Source organism: Plectropomus leopardus, chromosome 4 (assembly GCF_008729295.1).
Source record: "Plectropomus leopardus isolate mb chromosome 4, YSFRI_Pleo_2.0, whole genome shotgun sequence".
Classification (NCBI taxonomy): Eukaryota; Metazoa; Chordata; class Actinopteri; order Perciformes; family Serranidae; genus Plectropomus; species Plectropomus leopardus.
In genome coordinates this window covers 32,930,328-32,955,926 of record NC_056466.1, presented here as the reverse complement: position 1 = coordinate 32,955,926, position 25,599 = coordinate 32,930,328, and the positions used below count along the sequence as shown (strand labels likewise).

General features: G+C 39.9%; 1 protein-coding gene across 12 annotated transcripts in view; it reads left to right on the top strand.

Annotated features, from left to right (window-relative positions):
• Positions 1-25,599, top strand: part of rbm47 (RNA binding motif protein 47) — a 43,538-nt gene extending 17,939 nt beyond the window's left edge. For 6 of the 12 annotated variants that reach the window (XM_042484912.1, XM_042484909.1, XM_042484910.1 and 3 more), the window contains 6 exons: positions 15,937-16,792; positions 16,902-17,229; positions 17,691-17,714; positions 18,188-18,397; positions 20,379-20,572; positions 21,503-25,599. In XM_042484912.1, the coding sequence (XP_042340846.1) occupies positions 15,968-16,792; positions 16,902-17,229; positions 17,691-17,714; positions 18,188-18,397; positions 20,379-20,572; positions 21,503-21,754 (1,833 nt within the window). In that variant the 5' untranslated portion in view covers positions 15,937-15,967 and the 3' untranslated portion in view covers positions 21,755-25,599. Of the gene's footprint in view, positions 1-1,929; positions 2,104-15,936; positions 16,793-16,901; positions 17,230-17,690; positions 17,715-18,187; positions 18,398-20,378; positions 20,573-21,502 lie in introns of those variants that run through there. The other 6 variants (XM_042484911.1, XM_042484913.1, XM_042484915.1 and 3 more) reach the window with 6 other exon arrangements.

The window sequence follows — 25,599 nt, the reverse complement described above, 5'->3', positions numbered from 1 at the left end:
TATAGAAACTGTTAAATGAATTGCCATGAGATTTGGTACAGACATTCATGGTTCCCAGAGGATCAATCCTACTGATTTTTGTGACCCCCCTGAATTTTATTCATTCATTCATTCATTCATTCATTCATTCATTCATTCATTCATTTTAATTTTAATTTTCATAAAAATGGTCTGTAATCTCAGGCTTCAATAACATGTTTTGAATTTGCTTTGAAAATGTTCTTCCTTTGTTCTCATGTAACATTGTGGGAACGTATTATAAAAGAACGTTCTATGATCTGTCACCTCTCAACATCACCAAAACATCCTCAGAATGTTGCAGTTATAATATATGTCTTAGTCTGCATTTAATCTTACAGACACATTATTTGAAATGATAAACATCCTCAAAACGTTCTTTGAACATTAGATAAAAATGTTTTCTTTAAAACATTATTGTAACTTGTAGGTAGCGTTAGCCAATGTTGTGAAAACGTTCCCTGCTAGCTGGGATGCCTGGACTCATTTTCCACCTAAATTAACTAATTTATTCCTTTTTTCAAAAAAATTAAGTAAAACTTACTAAAAATAGGTGAAAATAGACTACTTTCCAATTGCCAGTGGACCAAAGCATATTGTAACCTTAACAAACTTAGAAAAAAAGCCAGATGTTCATATATTAGAGGGTGTTAGGGGTTTTTGGCCAGTATAAAAGGGGTTTAATAATCGCCCCTTTTCTGGCGCAATTGTCATTATCTTCTGTGACTCTTTGACGACGCAGAGTTTGAAAGACAGGCGGATTTTTCACTGGCTTCTATGCTGCTTTCTGCTCCTTGCTAACCCTATTTTTCAGCGCTTTTGTGACATCGGAACATTACACACCAGGAAAAAAAACACAGAGGAGACCACCACCTATTTCAAACAGGTTTTCCCATGTTTAAAAAACAGTGTATGTGTGCTGTTTTTAAAAAACAACTTTATTTGAAGAGCTTTTTTGCTTATGCAGAAACACATAAAAATGGGACAGACAGCTGTAATATATAAATATATTCACATTATACACAAACAGGCGTACACCCTTATCCCTCCCTACCTCCCTTGCACACTTTGAAAAAAAAAGGGGGGCGGAGGGGCTGCATCCAATATACATGAAATAATTATAGTAGCAATGTCTACACAGAAAGAAAACACCAATGAGATGGCATGGCAAATTGTCTTTAAGTTGTTTCTCAAGCTGAAGCAAGGACAATACCTTCTGCAGCCACATCCTGAAAGGGGGTTGTTGGTTACATTTCTAATTCATAAGAATTATTCTGCGTGCTGAGGCTACTGAATGCTATTGCTTTCCTCTGGACATTTGTAACACAAGCTTCCACTGGTATGACACCAAAAATGGCGGCGAGTGGATTGTGGTCATGGGGTGGTACCTGTGCTAGTTTTGGAGGAAAAAGGAAATAACATGGTGGTAAAGAAGTAATCTGCTAAACGTGAGCATGTTAGCTTTGGCAATGTGAACATGTTAGCATGCTGGTGTTAAGCACTGTTTTTTATGCATCTATTAGAGATTGTCAGAATATGAGCAGCTAACATGTAGACATTGTAAATAAATAGTTTCATTATTCCTCATTGTTTGAATTCTGACTCAGATTATTATTATTTTTCAGGGCAGCTCCACTTTATTTCTGTAAATACTCTCAAACACGAGCTGCTGACCTTTCCGTGATCGTTGTCAATCATCGTCACACCCTCTGCCCTTTCATCCCTTCCCTCCTCCTTTGTCTTATTCCTTATCAGCTGAGAGAGAGATTGAAGGAGGGAGGGAAAAAAAAGGTGGGGGGTTACCTGTACTGAGTGGCCCCACCTCTCTCTCCTGGCCATTGAGAATGAGTAAACACTAAACCACCTTTGCTTTACCTCCTCACTCAAACATCCAGACACAGGCAGGCAGGCGAGGAGACTCTCTGACTGCTGCAGCCTGTCAACATCACAGAGGAGTGAATGGACAGAGAGGGAGACACTTATAAACAAGTGTGATTGTGCAAAGTGATTCCCAAAAGCAAAACCTATCGGCATCTGTATCTTCTCGGCCTGCTCGATATCTGCGATTCTCAGTTTGGGATACAGGTACTGTGTTCATGTCAACCTTAAAGTGTGTTTCTTTCTTTTACTTAAACGTTTCTCGGTTAAGTCTCTTGAAAAACTTTTCATCACTTCTTGTTGCGTCACTCTATCATTGAAACCTTTTTCGCTTTTGTCTTGTTGCCTATTTTCTCTCTTCTCATGGAGAAAATCTTGCTTTCTGCTTCATATGGACACAGACTTCCCAGTTTCACTGCTTTATCATACCCGAAGTGATTGGAAACAGACAACAAATGCACTTAAACCAATCAGTGATTGAAATGGAGATCAAGATTTCATTACAATGAAACCAGTGGAACCAGTGGAGTGGCATGGCACTGCTTGTGTGTGTGTGAATGTGTGTGTTCAGGGTGGGGGATAAAAATGCTTCAGTGACTATATGGAGAGAGAGGCTAGTAAGCTATTGTCATTGACCATAGGCTTCCGGGTTCTCCGTCATATAATATGTGGACTTTTAGCCTGGTAAGGAGAGCTGTTTGGTGTGTGTGTGTGTGTGTGTGTGTGTGTGTGTGTGTGTGTGTGTGTGTGTGTGAGAGAGAGAGAGAGAGAAAGAGAGAGAGAGAGAGAGAATCCAGTGATCTGCTGCTAAATTAATTCATTTAGGTTTCATTCAAGGCTGAACATGCAGTAAAACATGTCAATATTCATTGTTTTTAATTAAGTTAACTTTTTTTGGAAGCATTCATCTAAAATAATTAATAAAACATTAATTCATTCAAACCATTATTTAAGTGTCTAAAATTATTGAGGCGTCCCTTAATTGTCATGATATCAAGATACAACAAATGCTTAAACTTAATGTCATTTGCACGTTTTTGAAACTGTGCCATTGTAGTCTCTGACACGCGCTCTCCTAACTGTTTGTGGACAGGGTGGGACACTGTTTGGTTATAAAGGTGTACATGGATCTTTTGTAAGCCTGTGCAGTAAGTGTGAGAATGAAGAATGGTGAAAAAACAGAATGAGGGTATATGCAAATATATATAATAGAGCTGAATAATGCACCAAAGTTAGGCTACATTTTGAGAACAACTGGCATGGCCATTTTCAAAGGGGTCTCTTGGACTCCCACCTGAAGATTTGTGAATAAAAAGGAATTGTGTAAGTGCCCGCAAATCTCCCTGAAACTTGAGAAGACTTGTTCCCAGTAAATGTTTTATTCCGTACAACCAATGCACTCCTTCAGATTAAAGCTGTATATGTCTTTTAAAGAAAAAGAACAACCAGCTTATCCGAACAACAATTAATCGCCTAACAAAGATACATAACGCATTAAAACGGAACTGTTGCAGATCTCAAAATGGTAACTGTACTGGTATTAGTTTTGCACACCATATAATTAGTATTATACAACATGTAGTTCTGACCAAGCAATCTGATTGGCCAAAAAGGAATTTAGAATGTGCTCAAATCAGCATAACGGCATACCTCTCTTATTACTCAAGATACTACTCCATTTTCATGGCATTGTTGTACTTGCCAGAGCTGAAGCAAAAAACAGAAGGCTACACAACTGCTACAAAATGAAAAGTTTTGCTATTAATTTTGATTTATAAGGTGGACTTAGTGTTGATTAATAATTGAAAGAGGATGTGAAGAACACAAATTAAGTTAGTACATCCCGTCAGAGTCTTGGGTTGTTTAATGTTTCCAGGACTATCTGGAGAACACTAAACAAACACTGGATTTTGCAAAAGAATACCTCAACAGGCTCCAACATTTATAGAATGATTAACTTGAAACAGTTTTGGAACTTGAACTTAACCCTTTGAAACCTGAGCAAATTGGCTCAATTTCTTTCAAAAACATGCGAAAAGGAAATAAGCAACATAACAAGAAATTTCCCTGAAATTAGCAAGACATTTGTAAAGAGATACCTGAAAAAGGGAAATGAAAAAAAAAGAAAATTACCTTAAGAAAGTGCTAACATTAATTTTAAATAAGAAATTAACTGCACATTTTCCCTAGTTTCTTTATGCTATTCTTATATTTCCCCCAGCTAATTTTCATTTTCAGTTTTTTAGGTCATTTCCTTGTCGCCTTTTACTAATTATTTATAATTTGTTAACCACTGCATTTGCATAAATTCTTTAACATTTAGGTTATTCATTGCATTAAATGAGTTAGTCTTATTAATTCATTTATTAAATTGTTGATTGATATAATTGATGGTGCTGTTTGCTGCTCAACCGCCCCATCAATCAGATAATTAATAATATTGACTGTAAAATAGAAGTTTTTAAAAGTTTTCAACTAGAGTTCTATTATGCTTGGACAACATAACAGAATGGTGCAACTCCAAGAGTGTCTAAGGGGCCCCATCTGACCCCCATCTGACCACGCTTATAAAAGATTTCTGGGGGCATCACTGCTTTTATTGTCAACTGTGTCAAATATCACTCTGCACTTGCTTTAAAATCTTGGTGGTGTGTATACACACACACACACACACACACACACACACACACACACACTCACAGGGGGCCACTAAAGCCTTTATCACGAGTGTGTGACACTGTCAACGTCAGTAGTAATTGTCTGAAACAATGTCTGCTGTGGCCTTGAACAGGCTAGCTGATTAGCCTGAGGAATGTGTTTGCCTAAGGAAGCAAAGCCCCTTTCGGCTAGCGCTAACGCTAAAGCAGCTCTTCTGATTAGCGACGACTGTGAAGCTGTGTGAGGGGACGTATGGAGCAACGTGTGCTCGCGGTTGACCTTTCTATCCTGTCATGCTTGTATTCTATAAAACTGAATCCAAAGCCTTTCTTTGTATAATCAGTGCTCTCACTGATGTTTGAATCAGTTGTAATCAACTGATGCTGTTATTTGAGTTAAAAAGAAAGCCTGAAGACTCTTGCTCTTTCTTTTTTTGGCTTGAGATTAGTGTTTGAGTAAAATTGTAAGGTTTTGAGTGGAAGGTCCTGAAGGCAGGGGGGCTCTCAGAGTAAATGAACTGGAATCATCCCTCTGTGGTGAGGTTGGGGTGGGCTGAAGGCAGTCACTTACGCACTCCGTCTGACCTGAAATTCTTCAGGCTAGTTTCACTTTAAAGGACTTTCTAGCTCGGAGGAAGGCCCAAACATTACCCTCCTCTCCATTTGTTAGCTTCTCTGGCTGCTCTCCATCTGATCTTGTCCTCCTCAAAACTCTTTCTTTTCTTTTCTACATGTCTCCCCTCTCTCCTTACCCTTCTCCCTCTCAGCTCCTCTCCACACCTTCCCAGTTTCTCCTCTTCCCCCTCCCTGCTGCTCTTCTTTGAGCTTGAGTGAACCGCAGGAATGAGGGTGACAGGTACATGGATGAGAGAAGAGAAAAAAGGGAAGAGAAGGAGGCAGCAGAGGACGAAGGCAGTGACAAAAATGAAGGGGCTCAGATTTTGGAAAACGAGGTATAAATGAGATTTGAATTGTGTAAAAAAAAAAGGGGGGGGGGAGCCTGCCCCCAAGTAGTTAACCAATTAATCAAAAAGATAATATTCCTCGCCAAGTACCCTAACTAAACAGGAAAGTGTCTGAGCGATATCTTAAATGTAATGTACAGTGACTCATCATATAAAAACAGCAGCTCCTCAAAAACAGTAACAAAGGGACAGAAAACAGATCTATGTTAAGACATGGTGATAACGCAGCTTCCCTCAGTGTGACTTCATGCTTCATCCTGCTTTATCCAGTCTTAGTCAGCATGCTGACAGTTGAACCGACTGAACTGCAGCGTGAGGACATCATGTGTCCTGAAGGGTCAGCCTCAGTTCTCACTTTGCTTCTGTTAAGTTCGTTGTTTCACTCAGCTGTGGTCATTTACTGCAGCAGACTGTGATGGTGCGCGCAGGACCAGTTTCAATTTTGCTAACAAAAACTAAATATGTTCATCAACTACTTCTTTTTTCATGACTAAGAAAAGACGACGACGTGACACAACTATTTGGAGCAATTATGAGCAACTACTAACCCAAAATATAGCAAGAAATGAATGAAAAGTGCAAGAAAAATTAAAAATGTAATTTTGATCAATATAAGTATAGTTTTTCTTTTGCTTTTTCTTTTTTTTTCCCTGGACACTTTTCCCTAGCTTTTTCAAAATAATTATCTAAATCTACTAATTTATTGCAATTTGTGGATCATTTCTTACTAAGTAGCTTATTGGCTTTTTAACTGTGTTTTTGAAATAAATCAGACCGATTTACTCTGGGTTCAGTGGTTAAATATAAGTGAAAGGCATCCGAAAGTAGCACAAGAAAAGTGATGTTGCTCCAGGTTTCAAAGGGTTAGACAGTTGGAGATAGCAAAAGTCACAGCAGGCAGAACCTTTTTTTAAGCTATGTCTCTAAAGCAGTGAGTGAGTTTCTGCATTTTATCTGAGAGGAATTGCTTCCACAAAAACACAGTGTGGGACTAAAAACTGCGGTGTACTCCTACAGGTCATATCACTCTTCAGAAATAAACAGCAGGACCTCTGGTCTTGTGACATGCTACTCATTTACTTATATGGATGACTTGTAATAAGAGATGGCAGTCATACAGCCTCTACAGCCCAGATACTGATTACCAGCATGGCTTTATTGCTGACTTTATTCCTGCTTATTCACAGTTTTTGTCTATGAGGCAGATTCCTGTGTGTGTGTGTGTGTGTGTGTGTGTGTGTGTGTGTGTGTGTGTGTGTGTGTGTGTGTGTGTGTGACCCTGGCCTTAACAGGGAACCAGCTTATCAGAGATAACCAACAAAGTCTAATAGCCACTCTCTAATGTGATTACTTATGATTTAGTTCTAGTTAAGTAAATGTGTTTCAGCTTAAACCCAATGTCAATGGCAGGGTTACACTATAAAATGTAAAGGTAGTTAAAGTTTGATTTCCAGTCTGTTGTCATGCACAAAAAGCAATCTTGAGCCACAGTGAATGTAACACATCTCTCACTGTTCGCACTAATACTTCATAAAAAGTAATGCAATATCCGATACAAGTAATTGTGATCAGGAGGCTGTGATCATGTGACTTATGTGCTGCAGGCTGCTGGAAGAAAAGTAGGACATACATCGGTAGACAAAATACAAAGAGCAACAAAGACCACATATGGGCGTGGTTGGGATGGTGATAGGGTCAAACACACACACAGGACTTTGACCCAGGAGACTGCCGTACATGTCCTTTTTGAAACCTAACATTGATGTAGAGTTATTTTAAGTTACGCACATACTTAATGTCACATCTTTACGCTACGTTAGGTACACAACTGTTACTTGTTGATTGAATGCAATTAACCATTATCATACGAATGGTTTTATGTGCAAAACTTTTCATGAGACATCATACTGACTGTGAAGATATTACATTTATAAAATACATTTTTTGTCAGAAAATGATTGATCCACCTAACAAGGATAATATAGCATATATCTCTGTGCCATAGACTTGTTCCAAAACGACTCATTACCATGAATGTGGTCACTGCAGTTCATTTTAAGTTGATGCTTCATATTCGGTCCTGCTGCCATCGATACTCAAAGCACAGAAAATGTGTATTAATCATTAGTTTAAAACAGTAAATGCAAAATTGACACCTGTTTGATTAATGCTTGCCAGAAAGTACAGTTCTTACCTATTTGAATAATGTACAGAGCCAATTATACAAAATGAAACAAGAGACCATTAATTTCACTCCAGCATCGAAAAGCAATCTGTGACTTAAACTGAATGTGTGCGGACACAAATTTAAACTTCGGCTAAATGGCTGCAGTTACAGCTACAATAAGGTGTCACCAGAACCACATTTTGCCATGATGACACACACAGTTTCAAGAGGAGAAAACAATGCCAGCTGTAAATATGTATTTGTGACCCAAAGATTTATACACCTTCAACTATCATCTAACCCATTGTTAATTTTCGTCTATTTTTGGGATTTGTTGACCAAAAGAAAAATATAGAAGAACATCAGTCTTATCATTCAACATAAGTTCATTGCGTTTATTCTCTTGAACTGAAACTTAAAACCACAAGTGACCAACAAATCTGAACCTGATTAAACCTGAAGTAGCGGCTGTTTGTGTGCCTGACAAATGATTTAGTGACCATGAACAATTATTACATACTGAGAGACAGAAAATGTTTTTCCTCCATTTCATGGTTTTACTTGTGGGGTTCAACGATTAACCGCTGACCTGATGGATTGTGCGGTCACCAGAACACCTGAAGCCTCTGAGGCATGTCTGACTCCTGATTGGCTCTCGCTAATGACTGACAGTTAATCTTTGATTTGGACGGACCCCCCTCGGTTTAGAAGAAAAGACCAGATGTTACTGATCTGCGATCCTGCTCCTCAACAAGCAGCACTTTTCTAGCTGTTGCATACGTGCCAAATGCAAAATAACACACCTTTACATACTTTCACACACACCTTTTGGCCACTCCTTTTTGTTTTAATTAATTTTCAATTCACTCCTGTCAATGTCAAGGTGATGCCTTTGACAATTTTATAATCAGTAGTTGATTAAAAGTGTTACAGTCCATATGTAGCTCTCTATCATGCAGGTTTAATCTCTTTTAATGTCTGTCCATCAGTCTTTATGCTAAATAGACTTTCTTCTTGGCTGTGTACTCAGTCGTTAAGGAGTGGAACTGGTTTCAATAGCAGCTGAAACTCAGCGCACTGTTGACCACACACTGTGACTTTCATCTCTCTCTCCCTCTCACCCCAGCTGCTCTCTTTCTCCCTCACTCCCTCTCTTCTTGCTCTATTCACAGCACTGAGTTTTTGAGACAGAAACTCTGCGAGCGAGCGACGGCTGTTTTCCCCTCAGCCGTCTCTCTATCTGCTCTCTTGACTGCCCAGGAAGGTGTGTGTTGTTTGCTTAAGTTAAGCTGTACTAGGAACGTGTTCGCCGTTGTTATGTACCAAAAAACACACGCACATGCCCAATTACACACATTTGCACACAGTTGTAGTCTTGTGCTGACATGACATAAATCACCGCAGTGGTAACTCCCAGTCAGAAATTTCCAAATGTCCTCTCGGAGAAGGACAACAACATGAGGAAGTATTCTTCACCAACCCCCCCCCCCCGATATGAACGTTTCCTGCCGTTTTTTCCAATTTCTGCAACTCTAAGCACAAAACCATTAAAAACCATGAATACTACTTTTCCCATCAGGCCCCTCTCATCCCACTAATATCTGTCTTCATTTGTTACAGTGAAGATTTGTATGTTTGTGCAACAGCTGCTCAGGTCTCTGTAATTATCTGTAGTAGAATAAATGTCCAGTTCCTTTAAGTATAAATTATTGTAAAAGTACTCATGATGCAGACAGAAATGCCCCCTATGTCTGATATATTATTACTTATGATATTATGGATTGATTGTGATGTTAATCATGCATTGATGCATACATAACATTTTTTTTTTTTTTGTAGCTGGTTGAGGTGAAGCCACTTTAACTATTTCATAAATAGATATTTTCGTCCAGTGGTTTCCAACCTGGGGCTCAGACCAGAATTGCTTAAAACTGGCCCACCCTAGCAAAATAATTGGAGGCCGACATTGCAGTCTTCAAGAGGCTGGGGTACGCTCATGAGATCATGAGTCATGAGAAGATTATGGGAGGAGAAAAACAAACAAATCTGTTTTTTTTCCTTTTTCTTATTGGCTTTTCTTTAGCAAAGACGAAATATTAGAGCCTTTTACAGAAAAAATTATAAATGAAACTACTGAAATTAAACCATATGAGACAGGAATTCTCTATTTGTTGGAACTGCTAATGACACATAGACATCTGAAAAGGCCTCCACTGAATGCGTTTTAGATAAGAGGTCAAAGGTAAAAAATGTTGGTCAACACTAGTTTAATTTTTAACCAATAATCTTAACGTATAAATGGAAAATCTTAAAAAAGGCGTGTGAACTAAAATTTAAAAATTTTAAAAGTAAGTATGAAGAAGCATAAAATAAAAATACATAAGTACTCCAAAATTGTACTTAAAGGAATACTTCACTCACATGTATATCATTTATATATCACTTTTTCACCTTGTGTTACATTATATTCATGAAGAAAATATGCTTTTTCCCACATGTTTTCATGGTGAACAAAGAATCCAAAAACTGAAAAAATCTTGATAAGATCGATCATGCATTTGGAATGGACTGATTGTACAACTGGATAAATGAGACTTGGATTATGCTACGTAGGTTGTGAGAGAGTTTGTAAACAGATGTGTAGATGCAGTTTTGCTATTCTTAAACATGGATCCCATTTACTACAATTGATGAAGAATGTTCTTCGTTCACCGTGGAGGCATGTGAGAAAAACAATGTTTTCTTCAAGAATTCAACATATAACAGGGTTGAGTAACTGATACACAAATGTTCATTTTGTGAATGAAGTATTCCTTTAATCACAGTACTTTATAAAATGTAGGTATTTATGTGTATGTGTGTATTTCCCACATTAAAAACTTCCTACTACAGTTTCTCAGAAGTACGACTGTGATCCGCCCACAGACACACATACACACACACACATACACAAAGTACCTGCTTTAGCTCCACCCTCACCAGCTCTCATGCTTGCAGCTTAGGCTGTGTGTGTGTGTGTGTGTGTGTGTGTGTGTGTGTGTGTGTGTGTGTGTGTGTGTGTGTAGAGGAGGCTGGCCTCTGTGCTCAGTGCCCTGCTGTACCTGTCTCTCATGGAGGTGGACTAACACTCCCAGAGCAGGCGGCGAGGCAGCGGAGCGCTGTGAAGCAACAGGGGTAGCTATATCCTCCCATCTGACCGCTCTCGGCTTCTCCTTCCTCTTCTCTTTTCCATTGACATCCCTCTGCTGCGATACCTTCCTCAAGATTTCTGCTTTGCGTCAGTCTCACTTCCCCCTCTCTCTAACTGTCTTTGGGATTCTTCAAACCTCTAAGACATGTTTTTGCAACTGGAGACTTTTGTTAAGATGATTATTTAACATGAATGCAGGCTAGAATAGTGTTTGCATGACTCAGCTGCTGTCATGTTGTCCATCGGGTGTTTGTTGTGTGCAGGATTGTGAGAGTTGCTGTTTCATTGATCCTCTTCTGCTGCCTTGTGACCTTGTTGTTTGGGGCTGCTGGGTAGACGTGTCCACGTGCGTGTGCATATACAGCTAAGATGGCGGCCTCCTTGGGCCTGTTTTCTCCAGGATCAGTGTCACTCAGGATAGAACAGCAAACTAAAAGACGCATTGTTCCTTACTGTTGAACACACACTCAGGTTTTCTTTGCACCATAATCTGCAATAAATTGGGAGCCAAAGAGAAGTTTGTTGGCTTAAAAACGTCTAAATAAGATCTGCGAATTCTCCTGAGAAATAACACGCCATAGCCATGTTTTTTTTGTTTGTTTGTGTTTATTCCTTTAATGCTCATTTTTACAAAAGCTATATTTAAATTTGAATAATACATTGCTATTTTCTTAGAAAATAGAAAGAAGAAGAAAAAATAAAAACAAACATGTTTATTATAATCATGGCAACGTGTGCCAGATAGAGAAGTCTCAAGAAAATAGATTAGTACAACAAAATCAAAATCAAAATACATCAGAAGAAATTGTTATTAGTTTTGGCCAAATTCACCGTGTAATCAGTTCAGCACCTTATCACTTTGGTAGTCTAAAACAGGTAATTACAGGAGCCCATAGAATCGAAAACCTGTCCATCCTTACATGAAGTTTTGCTGTTATTTTTACCATTGAGTACACTTCCATTAACTCGTCTTGCCATTGAGGGAGGGTGGGGTGAGCCAAGAAAGAGTTATCATTTTTAGCAGTGTTGATTTAACGTCAGGTCAGTGACTTCGAGAATACAATTTGCCAGCAGCAGTGGATCTGTGTTTATGGTATGATGTGGAGGAAGCCTGTAAAAGCCTTTCTGTCCGCTCATAAAGCAATCCAGACCCCAATAACCTGCTGTTAATACGTAGAGAATCAGGTGCTTCTATCAATCATAAACACAATGTAATGGACAATCTCCGCAGCAATGACTGGAACACTTTGAGCCGACAGAGTGGCACCGTTACCCAATCACATCCTCGCTCTCTAACTTCCTTTGCAGTGTGCAGGCCAGCCAGCTCTTTCCTCCATGTGCTGCTCTGAGTTCACAACCTCTGACCAGGTGAACTTTGTGTCAGAGCTCTGAGTCTCTGGGTAGATTATGTTTAACTCTTTGAAACCTGGATCAACATCACTTTGCATTGAGACACCTTTCACAAGTGTTTAAATCTTTAAATTTATAGCTTGATGTCTTTCAAAAATATGGGAGAGAGTCAATGGGAACCTTGGCAAGGAATGTCCTGCACATTGTAAGAAATAAGTAGATTTAGAAATTTATTTTAATGAAGTTGATTTTTTTTCAAAGATTTATTACATTTTTTAAGTCCCTTTTTCCAGGTGATTTCCTTGTTTAGTTATTTATTTTAACTTTCTCTTTGTTTTGTTGTTGTTGTTTAGGATTTATGGTTTTTTTTCTTATTATTGTTTTTTAGGGTGGGAGGGTTATAATCTTCAGGTAATTTTCTTGTCCTTTTTACTAATTTCTTGCTAATTTCTGCTTCATTGCTTCTTAAGATGCTTGTTGCCTTCCTCACGTTTTGGAAAAGAACAAGCCAGTTAGCCCAGGTTTCAAAGGGTTAACTAATAGCTGTAAGGTGTTCCTGTTCTGCTGCAACAAAATCGGGATAAAAGAATCACACAGAAGCTGTCAGAACTTTCTAACAGTCTAGTTTCTTAATAACTGAGTTTACTGTCAACTGTAAACCTTTACGTTCTCTGTGAGTAAAACCTGTGATTTGTGTTTGTCACGGTTAATCATCTACCTGCTGCTGCCTCAGTTTTCTCTCACTCTCTCTCTCTCTCTGTCTCTCTCTCTCTCACACACACACACACTCACTCACTATTCTCATGTTCTTAATATTATGCAAGGGAACAGACCATCTGAGTTTCGCTTCGCCTCTGGCACACACTGAGTGCTGTGATTTCCTGACTCTCTCGTAAGAAAGGAAAACCTCAGCACAACAGTGGTCCGCACTGAGGAAGTTAGGAATATCTCAAGTGGTCAAAAGCAGGAAGTAAGTTTCCCCCACGCTGAGACTAAACACTGAATATATCGAATTTTTGCCGTACACAAAACATCCAGTTAAAGGGACATTTGAACTCTTTGACAACCAGCTTTGTAACGACACTGGTAGAATATGTAAATGGACTGTGTTAAACATCCCTCCGTCTTGCCAGGGCCAAGATCTATATAAACCACGGTTGTGTTTCTGTGTTGCACATTTCTAGACTAAGATGTTTTCAGAAACATATTTTAGTGCACTGCTTAGCTGTAATAGGAGATTGATTCTTACCAGCCGGACACCATATTGTTTGTAGATAAGCCAAAACCAGTGTGAATGACATCACCCACCTGGAGGAGGGTTTATTGGTCTGGTGCTGCACAGTGCATTTTGGTACTTGTAGGGTTTTTACCCAGAGGTTTTGACCTGACCCCAGTCATAAATTTCATGACTTTGAACTCAACTTGACAAAATTGAAAAAGACTTGAACTTTTATATCAATGACTCATGACTTCTCTTGGACTTGTGACTTAAAAATATTTAATACCTCTACCCAAGGCCTAAAATTGCAAAGTTTGTTATTTAAAAAGTGTTCCACAAATCTTATCATTTTCCCTTCATTTTCTGAACACACTAACGTTAATTCTGTTCATTCCCAGCCAGACTTGCTTGTCTTGACTTGGGACTTGAGACTTGAGTGCAATGACTTAAGTCTCACAAAACAATAACCATGTCCTAGCTCTATTTGTACTTGTTAAGGAAAAGTGAATGCCAAAGCCTTTTTCCTCAGTTTTATCTGCTTATGTAGAACAAATGTTAAAAGTATTTTCACCTTTCTATTGCAGCAACCAACTAGTTTCTATCCTCTATCCACCAGTGAAATACTTCTTTCAAGAAGTTTTTTTAAAAGAGCCCTAAATTGACTCCAGCATACTGTTAGACAGTGTCGACCTCACAGTGTCACATAGCTTATTTTTATCACTGAGCAGAACTCCCAGAGTGAATATTGTCCTCCCTTTGTCATCAGTCTGGTGAGATAAGGCTGATAAGAGATGGAGTCATGTTAGCACTTCACACGATAGGAGGAACAGAGGTCAAGCTGTGGAAGTAGCGCAGACACAAGTCATTTAAAAGCTGTTACATATGTATCAGGCTTTTGGGGAAAACCTTGATGGATGCTTTCTTTATGTTTTACTGCAGTAAAGGGAGCTGCATCCTTGCTCAGCAGAATCAGAATGCGTCTCTGCAAAGTGTTTTTTGTAATCTGATGTCATCTTGACCTATGTCAGCATGCAGCAACCAACCACTGGATAAAGATAGAAGCAGGAAACAACATCCAGTTCTCTTACTCTTGTTGTTTGCCATTTTGTTTTCCTCTGTTAAAATGAATAAATGAATGAATTGTTTACATTTGCCAGAAACATAATATTTAAAGCATTTGTTTCCACAAAGCTGAGATTTGCATCATTTTCCTTCCTCTGTTGATGTAGTGTCTGCTAATTTGCAGGTAATTCTAAGCCCACCAGCCTTGGGTGAAGTAACAAGTGAACAGAGTGTGTGTGTGTGTGTGTGTGTGTGTGTGTTCATGTGTAGGAGAGAGTGGGATATCGAGTCAAGTCAAATGACTGTGTGCGTTGTCATGGTTGCTTGGCTTAGTAGTGTTTTACCTGTGTTGACTGCCTCACCTATTTCAATCAAAGTCCAAGCAATATTGTGACGCACAAACACACACACACACACACACACACACACACACACACACACACACACACAGCCTAACTCGCAAAAGGTTGTTTTTTATTTGGCCTGTTTGCTTATGACGTTGAGTCTGACAAAAACTAGTTTGCTTTGTAGTCTGCTGTGATTGGTTGCCTCAGTGTTGTCCGCTGCATGGGATTTGGGGATTTAAAACGCTGTGGATTTTTCCATTTTGAATGCTGGCAGTGTTGGAAAATAACAGAGTAAGAGGTTTATGCTTGGGAAGCCGATTTCTGATTATTCTCTGTTCCTCTTATAGGGCTGCAGCCCTTAATGAAGTGGTGCAAACTCAGAAACACACACACACACACAAAAGCTGCACCCTGACACTTTTATAGCATTCATGATAAAGAAGTTGAAAGTCCAGCACCCTCTTCTGGTGAGTGTGCAACAGGTTTATGTGTAGTATAGATAAATGTGCACAGCCTTTTGTCAAAGCATGGGGCCAGTGGGGTCATTTTACACAAAATTCCTCATATAGCTTAACTCCAACTGGTCTAACTTACTGCTGACACACACACACACACACATACACACACATACAATGACCATGTGACCTAGTCATACTCAGTGAACCTTTAGCTGGAGGTTTCAGGGTTTACAGCCCTTCATTCTCTCTGATAGGGGTCAGAGGTCAGCAAGGGATCTGCGGAGTTCAACAAAACAAGGTTGTAAAACCACTGATAGGGGAAGGTGCGCTGGGGATTTATAGATGCTGTATTTTCATCGTACTGTCTGAGTCACATTATGTGCCTTGGTTAGTTTGTTCTTAAGGTAATCCTACATGTGATTATGCCCACAAATTTAGGATAATTCTCTTCAAACAAGAAGGCAAATTTTGGGTTTTTGTTGGTACAGACATGTTTTTAAAGGCAGCTTCTCAACATTAGCATGTTTTTCTTATTTTTCTTTCTTCTTGTGTTTCCTGTTTCTTCTTGGACAGCAGTTGGTTGGTACTGTAATTTGATAGGCATGTCTCTCTTTGTACTCTGCAGGCCCCAGATCTGATTGGATGGTTTTGTCAGAATGACAGCCGAAGATCCTGCTTCCTCCTCAACCATGAGCAATAACGCTGCCCCTGCCAAACCCTCCAAACCAGCTGGTGCCTATCATGGACAGATCAACATCCCTGAAGGTGTTGCAGGTGCTCCAAATGAGGCCGCACTGGTGTCCCTGATGGAGCGCACTGGCTACAGTATGGTCCAGGAAAATGGTCAGCGTAAATACGGCCCTCCTCCTGGTTGGAATGCTCAGTCTCCACCACGGGGATGTGAAATTTTTGTGGGCAAGATCCCAAGGGACGTTTACGAGGATGAGCTGGTCCCAGTGTTTGAGTCCGTTGGACGCATCTATGAGATGCGGCTGATGATGGACTTTGACGGGAAGAACAGAGGGTACGCATTTGTGATGTACACAGAGAAACATGAGGCCAAGCGTGCTGTGCGTGAGCTCAACAACTATGAGGTGCGGCCCGGGCGGCTGCTGGGAGTCTGCTCCTCTGTGGACAACTGCCGTCTTTTCATTGGTGGCATCCCCAAAACCAAAAAGCGTGAGGAGATCCTGGAGGAGGTCTCCAAGGTGACGGAAGGGGTACTGGATGTGATAGTTTATGCCAGCGCTGCAGACAAGATGAAAAACAGAGGCTTTGCCTTTGTAGAGTATGAGTCACACCGTGCAGCTGCCATGGCTCGCAGGAAGTTGATGCCTGGACGTATTCAGCTTTGGGGCCACCAGATTGCAGTGGACTGGGCTGAACCAGAGATTGATGTGGACGAAGACGTCATGGAGACAGTGAAGATCCTCTACGTCAGGAATCTTATGATGGAGACCAGCGAGGAGACAATCAGACAGGTAGGACTGGCTGACTGTTCAGTTTAGACGTTTCATGATTCATGCTTTGCAGGAAGAGGTGCTATAGCCTCACATTTCTAACCAATCACTTATTTTCTTCATCAACCAGGTATTCAGTCAGTGGAATCCTGGATGTGTCGAACGTGTGAAGAAAATCCGTGACTACGCATTCGTCCACTTCACCTCCCGAGACGATGCTGTCATGGCCATGGACCACCTCAACGGCACAGAGGTGGAAGGGTCTTGCATCGAGGTGACACTCGCCAAGCCAGTAGATAAAGAGCAGTACTCACGTCAGAAGGCCTCCAAGGGTGCTTCTGCCACTCCAGAGCCTACTCAGCAAAACTACGTCTACCAGTGTGATCCCTACACATTGGCCTACTATGGTTATCCCTACAACACTCTCATTGGACCCAACAGGGACTATTTCGTCAAAGGTTAGAATTTATTCTTACTGCTTTTGTGCCAATAATGATCAGTTGCAAAAGCCACAGTATTTCTCTGACAGCCATCTATTTTTGTAAATGTTGGCCACAGCAGAAACCGTACTGGCCAATGTTGTGCTAAAGATCTTAAAATGACACTGTTGTAGGAACAATGACAAACACACTCCATCAGTAGGGAACTATGATTTCTAAATGGTCATGATGACTAAGATAATAATGATTTAATCTTTGATGAGTAGAATTTCATTTGACAAAAGTTTTAAAATCTTAACTTGATGAGGTGTTGTGGCTAAAAATCAGAGACTCGTTAAAGGCAAAGACAAAACAAGGTGATGGACCAATGAATGCTAATCCCATTACCTTTGATGATTGATTGTATATGGTCTTTGGGTGGTAGCAGGATAATCTATTTGACTTTCAACAATCATTGTGTTTTGGTTTTCTCTCCAAAGGATCCCCAATGATACAGAACAATGGTAATCTCTCACATCCTTATTCCTACTCATTCCTTCAATGAACAATGAGCTTTCTTACCATGTGACAAATTATACGTTTTCTAACACCATCCTTTTCCCGCTGTGCTGTCACCTCCCATTTCATGCTGGGTTATCACAGAGATCACAACAACGCTAAGGACACAATGTCTAAAAATACCTTAGTGCAATGAACTTGGATAACTATTTAAGAGTCTCCAAAGGACCCAAATAACTCCAAAAAATCCTGACCTCAAACAGATATCGTTGAGAAATTTCCAGAAGCAACTGGAACTAAAGGACTCTTCTTGCTACCCCAGTCCTGATATCTTGAGAAGAACTTTCGAAGAAGTTCTTATCCTATCATAAAATCTCACCTTAATGTCAGCCTACACAACTCTTAGTACAGTTTGCCCTTACTCCCCAAGTCCTAAACCACAACCCCTGACATCATATTACTTTAATTGTATTTTAAGCAGGTACTGTGCGAGGTCGTGGTCGTGCTGCTGCAGGTAACCGTACCCCTGGACCACGGGGGTCGTACCTGGGGGGTTACTCTGCCGGTCGTGGCATCTACAGCCGCTACCATGAGGGCAAGACCAAGCAGCCCGAAAAGCCCTATGAGCTGATGCCCAGTCTGGAGCTCGCTGCCTCCGTCAACCCCGTTGGCATCAAACCTGGCACAAGTCAGTGACATAGATATATCCATCCATATCCTTGCCCATCTCAAACGCCTTTACTAAACCTTCCAGCTCATAATTTCCTGTCACTCTCTGGTGGTTTGTGGAACATTTCATAAATCAAAACTGGTTGTTGCTGGATGGTCAGGCACAAAAGGACTTCCTTTCTCTTAAATAAAGACACTAAATGTCTGTCCTTTCTAGCATGACCAGAAAGTAACTGCCATGATTTGTTCCCTTTGCCCTTTTTCCTCCATATCAGAAATTTGTCTTACCTAGTGTTCAGACCAAAAACAGCACTGTGTTGAGAAACACAAGGGGTTATGTTGTTGGGGGCAGAATTTTGAGAGTATTTTGAAATACATTTAAAGGCCATCAGACGCCAAACCTTGCATGGTGGTTTCAAATACTATTGGAAAAGATTCTGCATATCTATCACATTATCTTCTTTCCTCTTCATTTTTGATCAGCCAATGCAGCACTTCACATTGTGTTGGTGCAAAAGTAGAAAAAGCAGATGACCATGTTCATTGGGCTGTTTTGCTGTGTTTTTGGCACCCCTAATACAGCGGTTTCATCAAACTGAATACAGAAGCCATGTTTCTTCACTGCAGTGCTGTTCTCTGTCTAAACATGGCCATTGTTATGTGGAGACCAGTACTTCCACAATCTCCTTTTACACATGCACTCAACTCCAATTCTTACTGAAAGGTTGGCTGACAGTAAACAAATATGTGTGTCATAAAAGATTATATTTTCCATCCAAGGTATGACGCTATTTTTGACCTTTTTAATTCTCTGTAGAAGCAGCTGCTTTAGCTTTTTTAGTGGTTAAAACACTTTCAGTCAAGAACAGAGTTGAAATGCAAAACTAAACTCACAAACTGTAGAATAATTATCTCTTTTCTATCTTGCCTACTCTACTCTGATCATGTAAAAGATAATACCAGTGTAATGTACAGTTATAGCCAATCTACTGCAGTATAAATGTAGTCTACAAGTATAATCTTTGTTTTGTTTTGTAATTATGACCTCTAAATTGTAAAACTTGGGCTGTAATCAGCTGCTGCCCCAGCATATAATAGAATATAATAATATGGCAGTGAAATTGTAAAGTGGCTTCTTTTTAAAGGATTATTTCCTGGTTCTTTCTTCCTTCTTTCCCGACATCAGGCAGAAGGAAATGAAAATGCATTGTTACCAGTGAAACAAAAAGACTCAACTCACATATTAACAAAACAGAAAAAAGCCTCCTGTTTATGTGGGTGGATCATCTTAATTTAAATGTTGAAAATGTAAAATAATGATACACACACTGGTATTATTCTTTAATCTTCAAGTTTATGACTAAACACAGGAGAAATCAATCAAACAGATTGTTTTTTCCACATGAATTTAATAGTGAACTGTTTGATGTCAGTATAACGTATATTGTATTTGGTCATCAAAGGTCCATTTATTAAAGTGGACCTTCTTGATGCTCCTGCTGAAACGATTTGACCCCAATCTGGAGCTCGGTCTTAGTCCCGGACTGTGTGGAATCACAGGATCACCACCAGATTGAAAAGACTTTTGTCCATCTGAAACAATGACAGACGTTGTGTTCGCTCTGTGTGTGTGTGTGTGTGTGTGTGTGTGTGTGTGTGTGTGTGTGTGTGTGTGTGTGTGTGTGTGTGTTGGAGCATTGAGGTTAATCCAGAGTTGAGTACCATCATAATCCGAATCACACTCCAACGCCAACTTGTGTAACTTATTATTTTTTCCCTTCTTAACTCAATTGTTTCCTTCAACCTTTATTGCTTTAGCGATCACCTCTGTCATAGATTCCCTTCAGATCTGAGTACGCCTATTTCTGTTTGAGCATGCCTGCATGTGTGTGCCATTATTTCTTGTATTGTGAATGGTAACTTAATCACCTCTTGCTTATCTGCCTGCAGTCGCCCCGTCTGTTATCTGCGCTCTCATTCTTGTGTCTCTTTATGTGCAGTGGCATTGCCGACTCTGGGTGGGCAGTACCCAGTGTTCAGCACGGCTCCTGCAGCCAAGCTGATGGAGGAGGGGAAGGTGCACACGGTGGAGCACCTTATCAACCCTCTGGCCATGCAACACCCGGAGCACACCACTGCTACTGCTGCTGCCGCCACCGTCCTACCTGCAGTCTCCACCCCTCCACCTTTCCAGGTGTGCATTATGAAATTGTTATATATTTTATGGACACATACATTTTTTTTAATGTGATCATGCTGGTTAAGGTTTAAAGTGTCCAGCTCCATCTCTCGACAAGTCGTTTGATTCAGTAATCAGTAACCCACTGGTACAGCATCACACAGCATTTTGCACCACCTCTCTCATAAAGCTGACTCCACTGCATTTTACTATCACGCTGTTCAACATACCTATAGACCAGTTTGTATGATATCCTACGAAAATCCATGCACAACAGTTTGCATGATACCCTAGGAATTAGCGACCGTGAACCCGCTCTACCTCTGAGCCACAGCTGCTCATATTTCCAACTGTCCTAAAACTAACTACAGGTTAAACTGCATTAAACCGTATAGGAGCTAAAGGTTTCAAAATGTATCTCCTCTGACAATGTTTTAACAAGATGCCTACTCCAATATACAGTAGATTCTGTTACCAATTTTAATAATTTTACACAGATTTTAGAAATTCTTTTAGCTAGTTTAGTTTTTCTTATTTCCATAATCTCCATTCATTCTAATTCTATCTTCCATACCTACAGAATTGAACACACGTGTACAGACAGCTTCTCCTGTCTTTCTCTTTGATAAAAGGTCAGTTTTCCAACTGAGAAAGTAGAGAGCTTCAGTACTGCCTTTAGAGTAAGTGCAGGGGACGTGTCCCCCTGTGTCCACCCCAGTGAGGACCCCAGTACGCCCCTGCATTTCACCACTGATTATATGACCATAATTCACATTTGTACTCTTGGAACTTTATGTTGGACTTTTCAAGGAGAAAGTTGAGAATTAATGCATTTAGTTCTCAACTGAATGCATTCATTCAATGAATGTACAATGAATGCACTCAGTGCTTTAGAAATCCATTTATTAACCACAGTCCTCTACCTCTTTCTCCTGCATTTCCCAGGGCCGTCCCATCACTCCCGTTTATGCCATGGCCCATAACGTACAGCGTATCCCAGCAGCTGGTGGCCTGTACGGAGCAGGATACGTGCCCATCACAAACTACGCTGCCAACACAGCAGCTCTGGCCGCTCTGCAGAAGAACGCAGCGGTGGCGGCTGCAGCGTACGGGGGTTACGCAGGCTATGCGGTGCCACAGGCGTTCCCTGCCACCGCCTTCCAGCTGCCAATCCATGATGTCTACCAGACATATTGATTCTGAGGGGCAGACCACGAAAAAAAAAAGGTTATCCCCCTGCCTGAGACTGAACCACCATGTCTATCCCATCTACATCACTTGAATTTGTGACCATCCAAAAGCTCTACAGGAAGGAAAAAACAGACAAATAATGACATCGCACATCTGTCGCGCCTCAGTGTCTGTTGGACACAATGCAAAGTTATACAGCATCACTGTAGTCCACTTACTGAGGAGCCCTACCTGTATGTGGTGACAATCATCCCGAAACAATAAGCATTAACTCATAACAACATCCATCTCTCTGTCTCACTCTCTCTCTGTGTCTCTGACCCCCACCACCTTGTTGCTATGGCAACAGAAACACTGAAGGTACATTCAAGTATTTATGAAGAGAAGGTATATTTAAGGTTTTATTCTCTGTAGGTTTCTCTTAATAATGGAGTGATATTTGTCCTCTGAAGCAGGAAAGATAAACCTTCACACTGTCAACTTTTTTTAACAACGGGGGGCAAAAAGAAAGAATTGCAAAAAAGTAAAAGTACAACAGGAACTACTGACAAGAGAGAATGCCACTGAAGATGTTTGGATCTACTAATGTTTTGTTTTCATTAATATATAGTATTTTAGCCAATTTGACATGCTGTAGGTGATGCTGTCCGTCCGTGCTGGTTGAATGTGTAAGCTTCAAACATGCCTGTTTGGTACTTTTTGGTTTTATTTTTTAGTTTTATTTGTGTATTTGGTTGTTTTAAATGAAGGTTTCTAAGTGTTCATTTGCTTTTAATTAGTTTGCTTGTTCTTTAATGTTTGGAAACATATTATCTTGGTTTGTTTGAAGAAAAAGTTGCCAGCTAAGTAATATTACTGTGGAGATTCCCTGGGGAACAAAGAAAACTGGAAATGTTTTGGATTAATGTGTAAGCCTGGCAGACATCGACACCGTATATGTGGAGATGTTTCCCATCCTCAGAAACTGCGCTGACAGGGGACTCAGACTGAACAGATCTTAATTCTTCTATTTTCTCTTTTATGTATGTGTCTTTATTATTGTGTTTTTGATTTTTTTTTTTTTACTCTTGACAGGTGAACAAATATGGACAGAAATGAGAGGCGATTTTTCCTGTGTGGGCCAGACAACTCTGCCACTTAAAGTGCTCCTGCATTTGCCAATGCTAACCAAAAAAAAAAAAACTTAAAGGGATAATTCAGGTTTTTTTAAGTGGGGTTGCATGGGGTACACATCCATAGACAGTTTATTACAAACAGTTAATGTCAGTCCACACGCACCCAGTTTGGAGAAGCAGTCTGACATGCTTAGCAATCTACTGCTGTGGATGGGGGCCAGCAACAAAATGTATTTTAACCACCTCAGTAAAGTCTCACCTAAAAAAATCAATATGAATTTAAGTGAACACGATATAGAGAGTTTTTTCTCTTCTTAACCTTAATGTCAAAAAGGATTTCCAGCAGGAGAGCTGAAGTCATATCGCTGTCTTCAAAGCCAGACTCCATTGAGAAAAACGAGCTGGTGTTCTAAATGTTGGTTTTGATTCACCAAAGTCACATAATAACACAGACGATGAACTGTTTGAGGCAGCGGTACACCAGCAGCTCCTGTGTTCAGTGAGCTAAAATTACTGTTTTTCTCGATGGAGTCTGGTGGCTTTGACGAGAACATAGATGGTGAACTGGAACCAATAAAAATACTCTCAATATAATAATGTATGCTTAAACTGATATTAATTAAATATATTTTTTGATGGGACTTTTTTAGGTAGCTAAAATAAGTTTTGCTGTTGGCATCCATCCACAGCAGCACTTTTCTCAACGTTTATGTCAGCCTCCAGCCTGCCAACTGACATTTACTGTTTTCAATACACCGACTATGCATAAGTACCTCGTACAGCCCCGCTCCAAAAACTCTGAGTTATCCCTTTAAGGCTATATACACTCCATTCACCTAGATTGTCTGTGCCTGGCTGCAGTGCCTTACACCTGTATGTGCTACCTTGTGCTTTTCACTGTGCCTTTCATTACTATTTGGAGCCCCTGTGGCTGGCACAAAGAGGACAGACTCACATCTGTGCAAAGCACTGGAGTCTCCTCCACTCATATTTCTGATGATTTGTGGTATTACTGTGTTGTGGTGAGACATGTATGTCTCAGTCTCTGCAGTCAGATGTGACAAGGCTACCTCTCTCCTGTAGTCTCTTCTCTGAACGCTCCTGCAGTAACACTCCGTACGTCTGCCTGCTCTTTATTTCTCGTCCTCCAAACTGTGCTTGACTGAGGTGCACTTATTTATAAAAGGCAAGAGATTGCAACTTTCAGAAGGAGAGATTTTGAATGCTGAGCTTGGATTCATGTGTGAACAGTGCCGGTTTGGGCGTTTCTCCATTACTGTTATGTGTGGCAGAGTTTTTAAATGCAGATAAAGCATACAAATACCCCTTGTGAATGTTTAAAGGCACTTTTTAAACTTCTGCAGTGTGTTGAAAACAAGTTTGGACTTGGGAATAACTGGAGCAATACCTCACGCTGAAATATACAAGTAGCCATGCATACAACACACAAACATATCGAAAGCAAACAGCTGCCGATCATGACGTCACACTCCAAGTCAGCGGTCTTTACATAAGAGACTGCAAAACATTTGTATTTGTAAACCAGCTCTGGTAGTTTTTAAATTTTCCATCTAAATGGTTTTATTCTCTGTTTAAAGAGATTCTTTTTTAATTTTCCATTATCTAAAAAAAAAAAAAATTACAACATTTTTCACATACAAAACATTAAAAATAAACTTTTTTGCAGGTTGCCTTAAATTTTTATGTTGACTGAATTTGAAAAGGCAAGTCAACTTTAGTCAGTCAAGTTTATTTTACAGTGAACACTATGCATTAAAGGATGGCCTGAATCATGCTGAAGTTTTATGTCCAAATGAAAAGTCTGATGATTGACAGCAAAAAAAAACCAAAACAAAAGTATTTGTCTCATTTCACTCCATCATCTACATTTTGCCACTTCTCTCTCCTCTGAAACTGGACGTAGAAAGCAAACTGCTGATAACTGCTTTTATTATTTTCTTGTATGATGACAATAAGTCAGGATATATTTAATATATGCATTACGTGTTTTGTCTATGAAGTGAGAGGAAAAGGTATAATATATTCTAAAACATATTTCTTTTCTTTATGTACACCTTTTTAGGGATGAAAAGTCAGAGTAACAAAAGTAGAGGATTTGTTTTCTTTTTTTTTGCCAAAGTGTCCAATAGTTTTTAAAAAATTCAAGGTTATCGTGTTTTTGTTATGTGTAATATTCTGTTTGCTATTTTGTACTGGATTTGCTGTCATGAGTGGGAACACAAAGGCCTTCTTGTTTAGCTACATTCGATCAGTTTTGACAAATAACTACAACTGGTCCACTGCTGAGTGACAACCCATTGGCACTTTGAGCTGCTGGTGTTGCAACTCTGTCAGTTTTTGCCAAACTGTTAAAGGTCTGATTGTGATTTAACAGCCATCCGTGTGTTAGATGGCAGGAACCTGAGTCCCTGTGGTTCTGCCTCCCACTCTAAACACCTGCTTTACTTTCTATCGCCTGCATTTCACCCACACTTACAGCGGCAGGATGAACTCGTGCTCCCTGTGTCAGCCGTGTGGGCCCACATATGCCTAGTTTAACATAGGTGTTACCATTTAAACTTTTCTTAGTGTGTGCCTTATTGCCAATATGTGCCCTTTGCTATACCTTTGTAGACCTATGCAGACTGTTTTCTATCTGAAGGTTTGTTTAAAAAAAGAAGCTTGTTCTGTATTGTTATATTTATAGTGATAAAGTAGATTAATAAAGCATTTTCA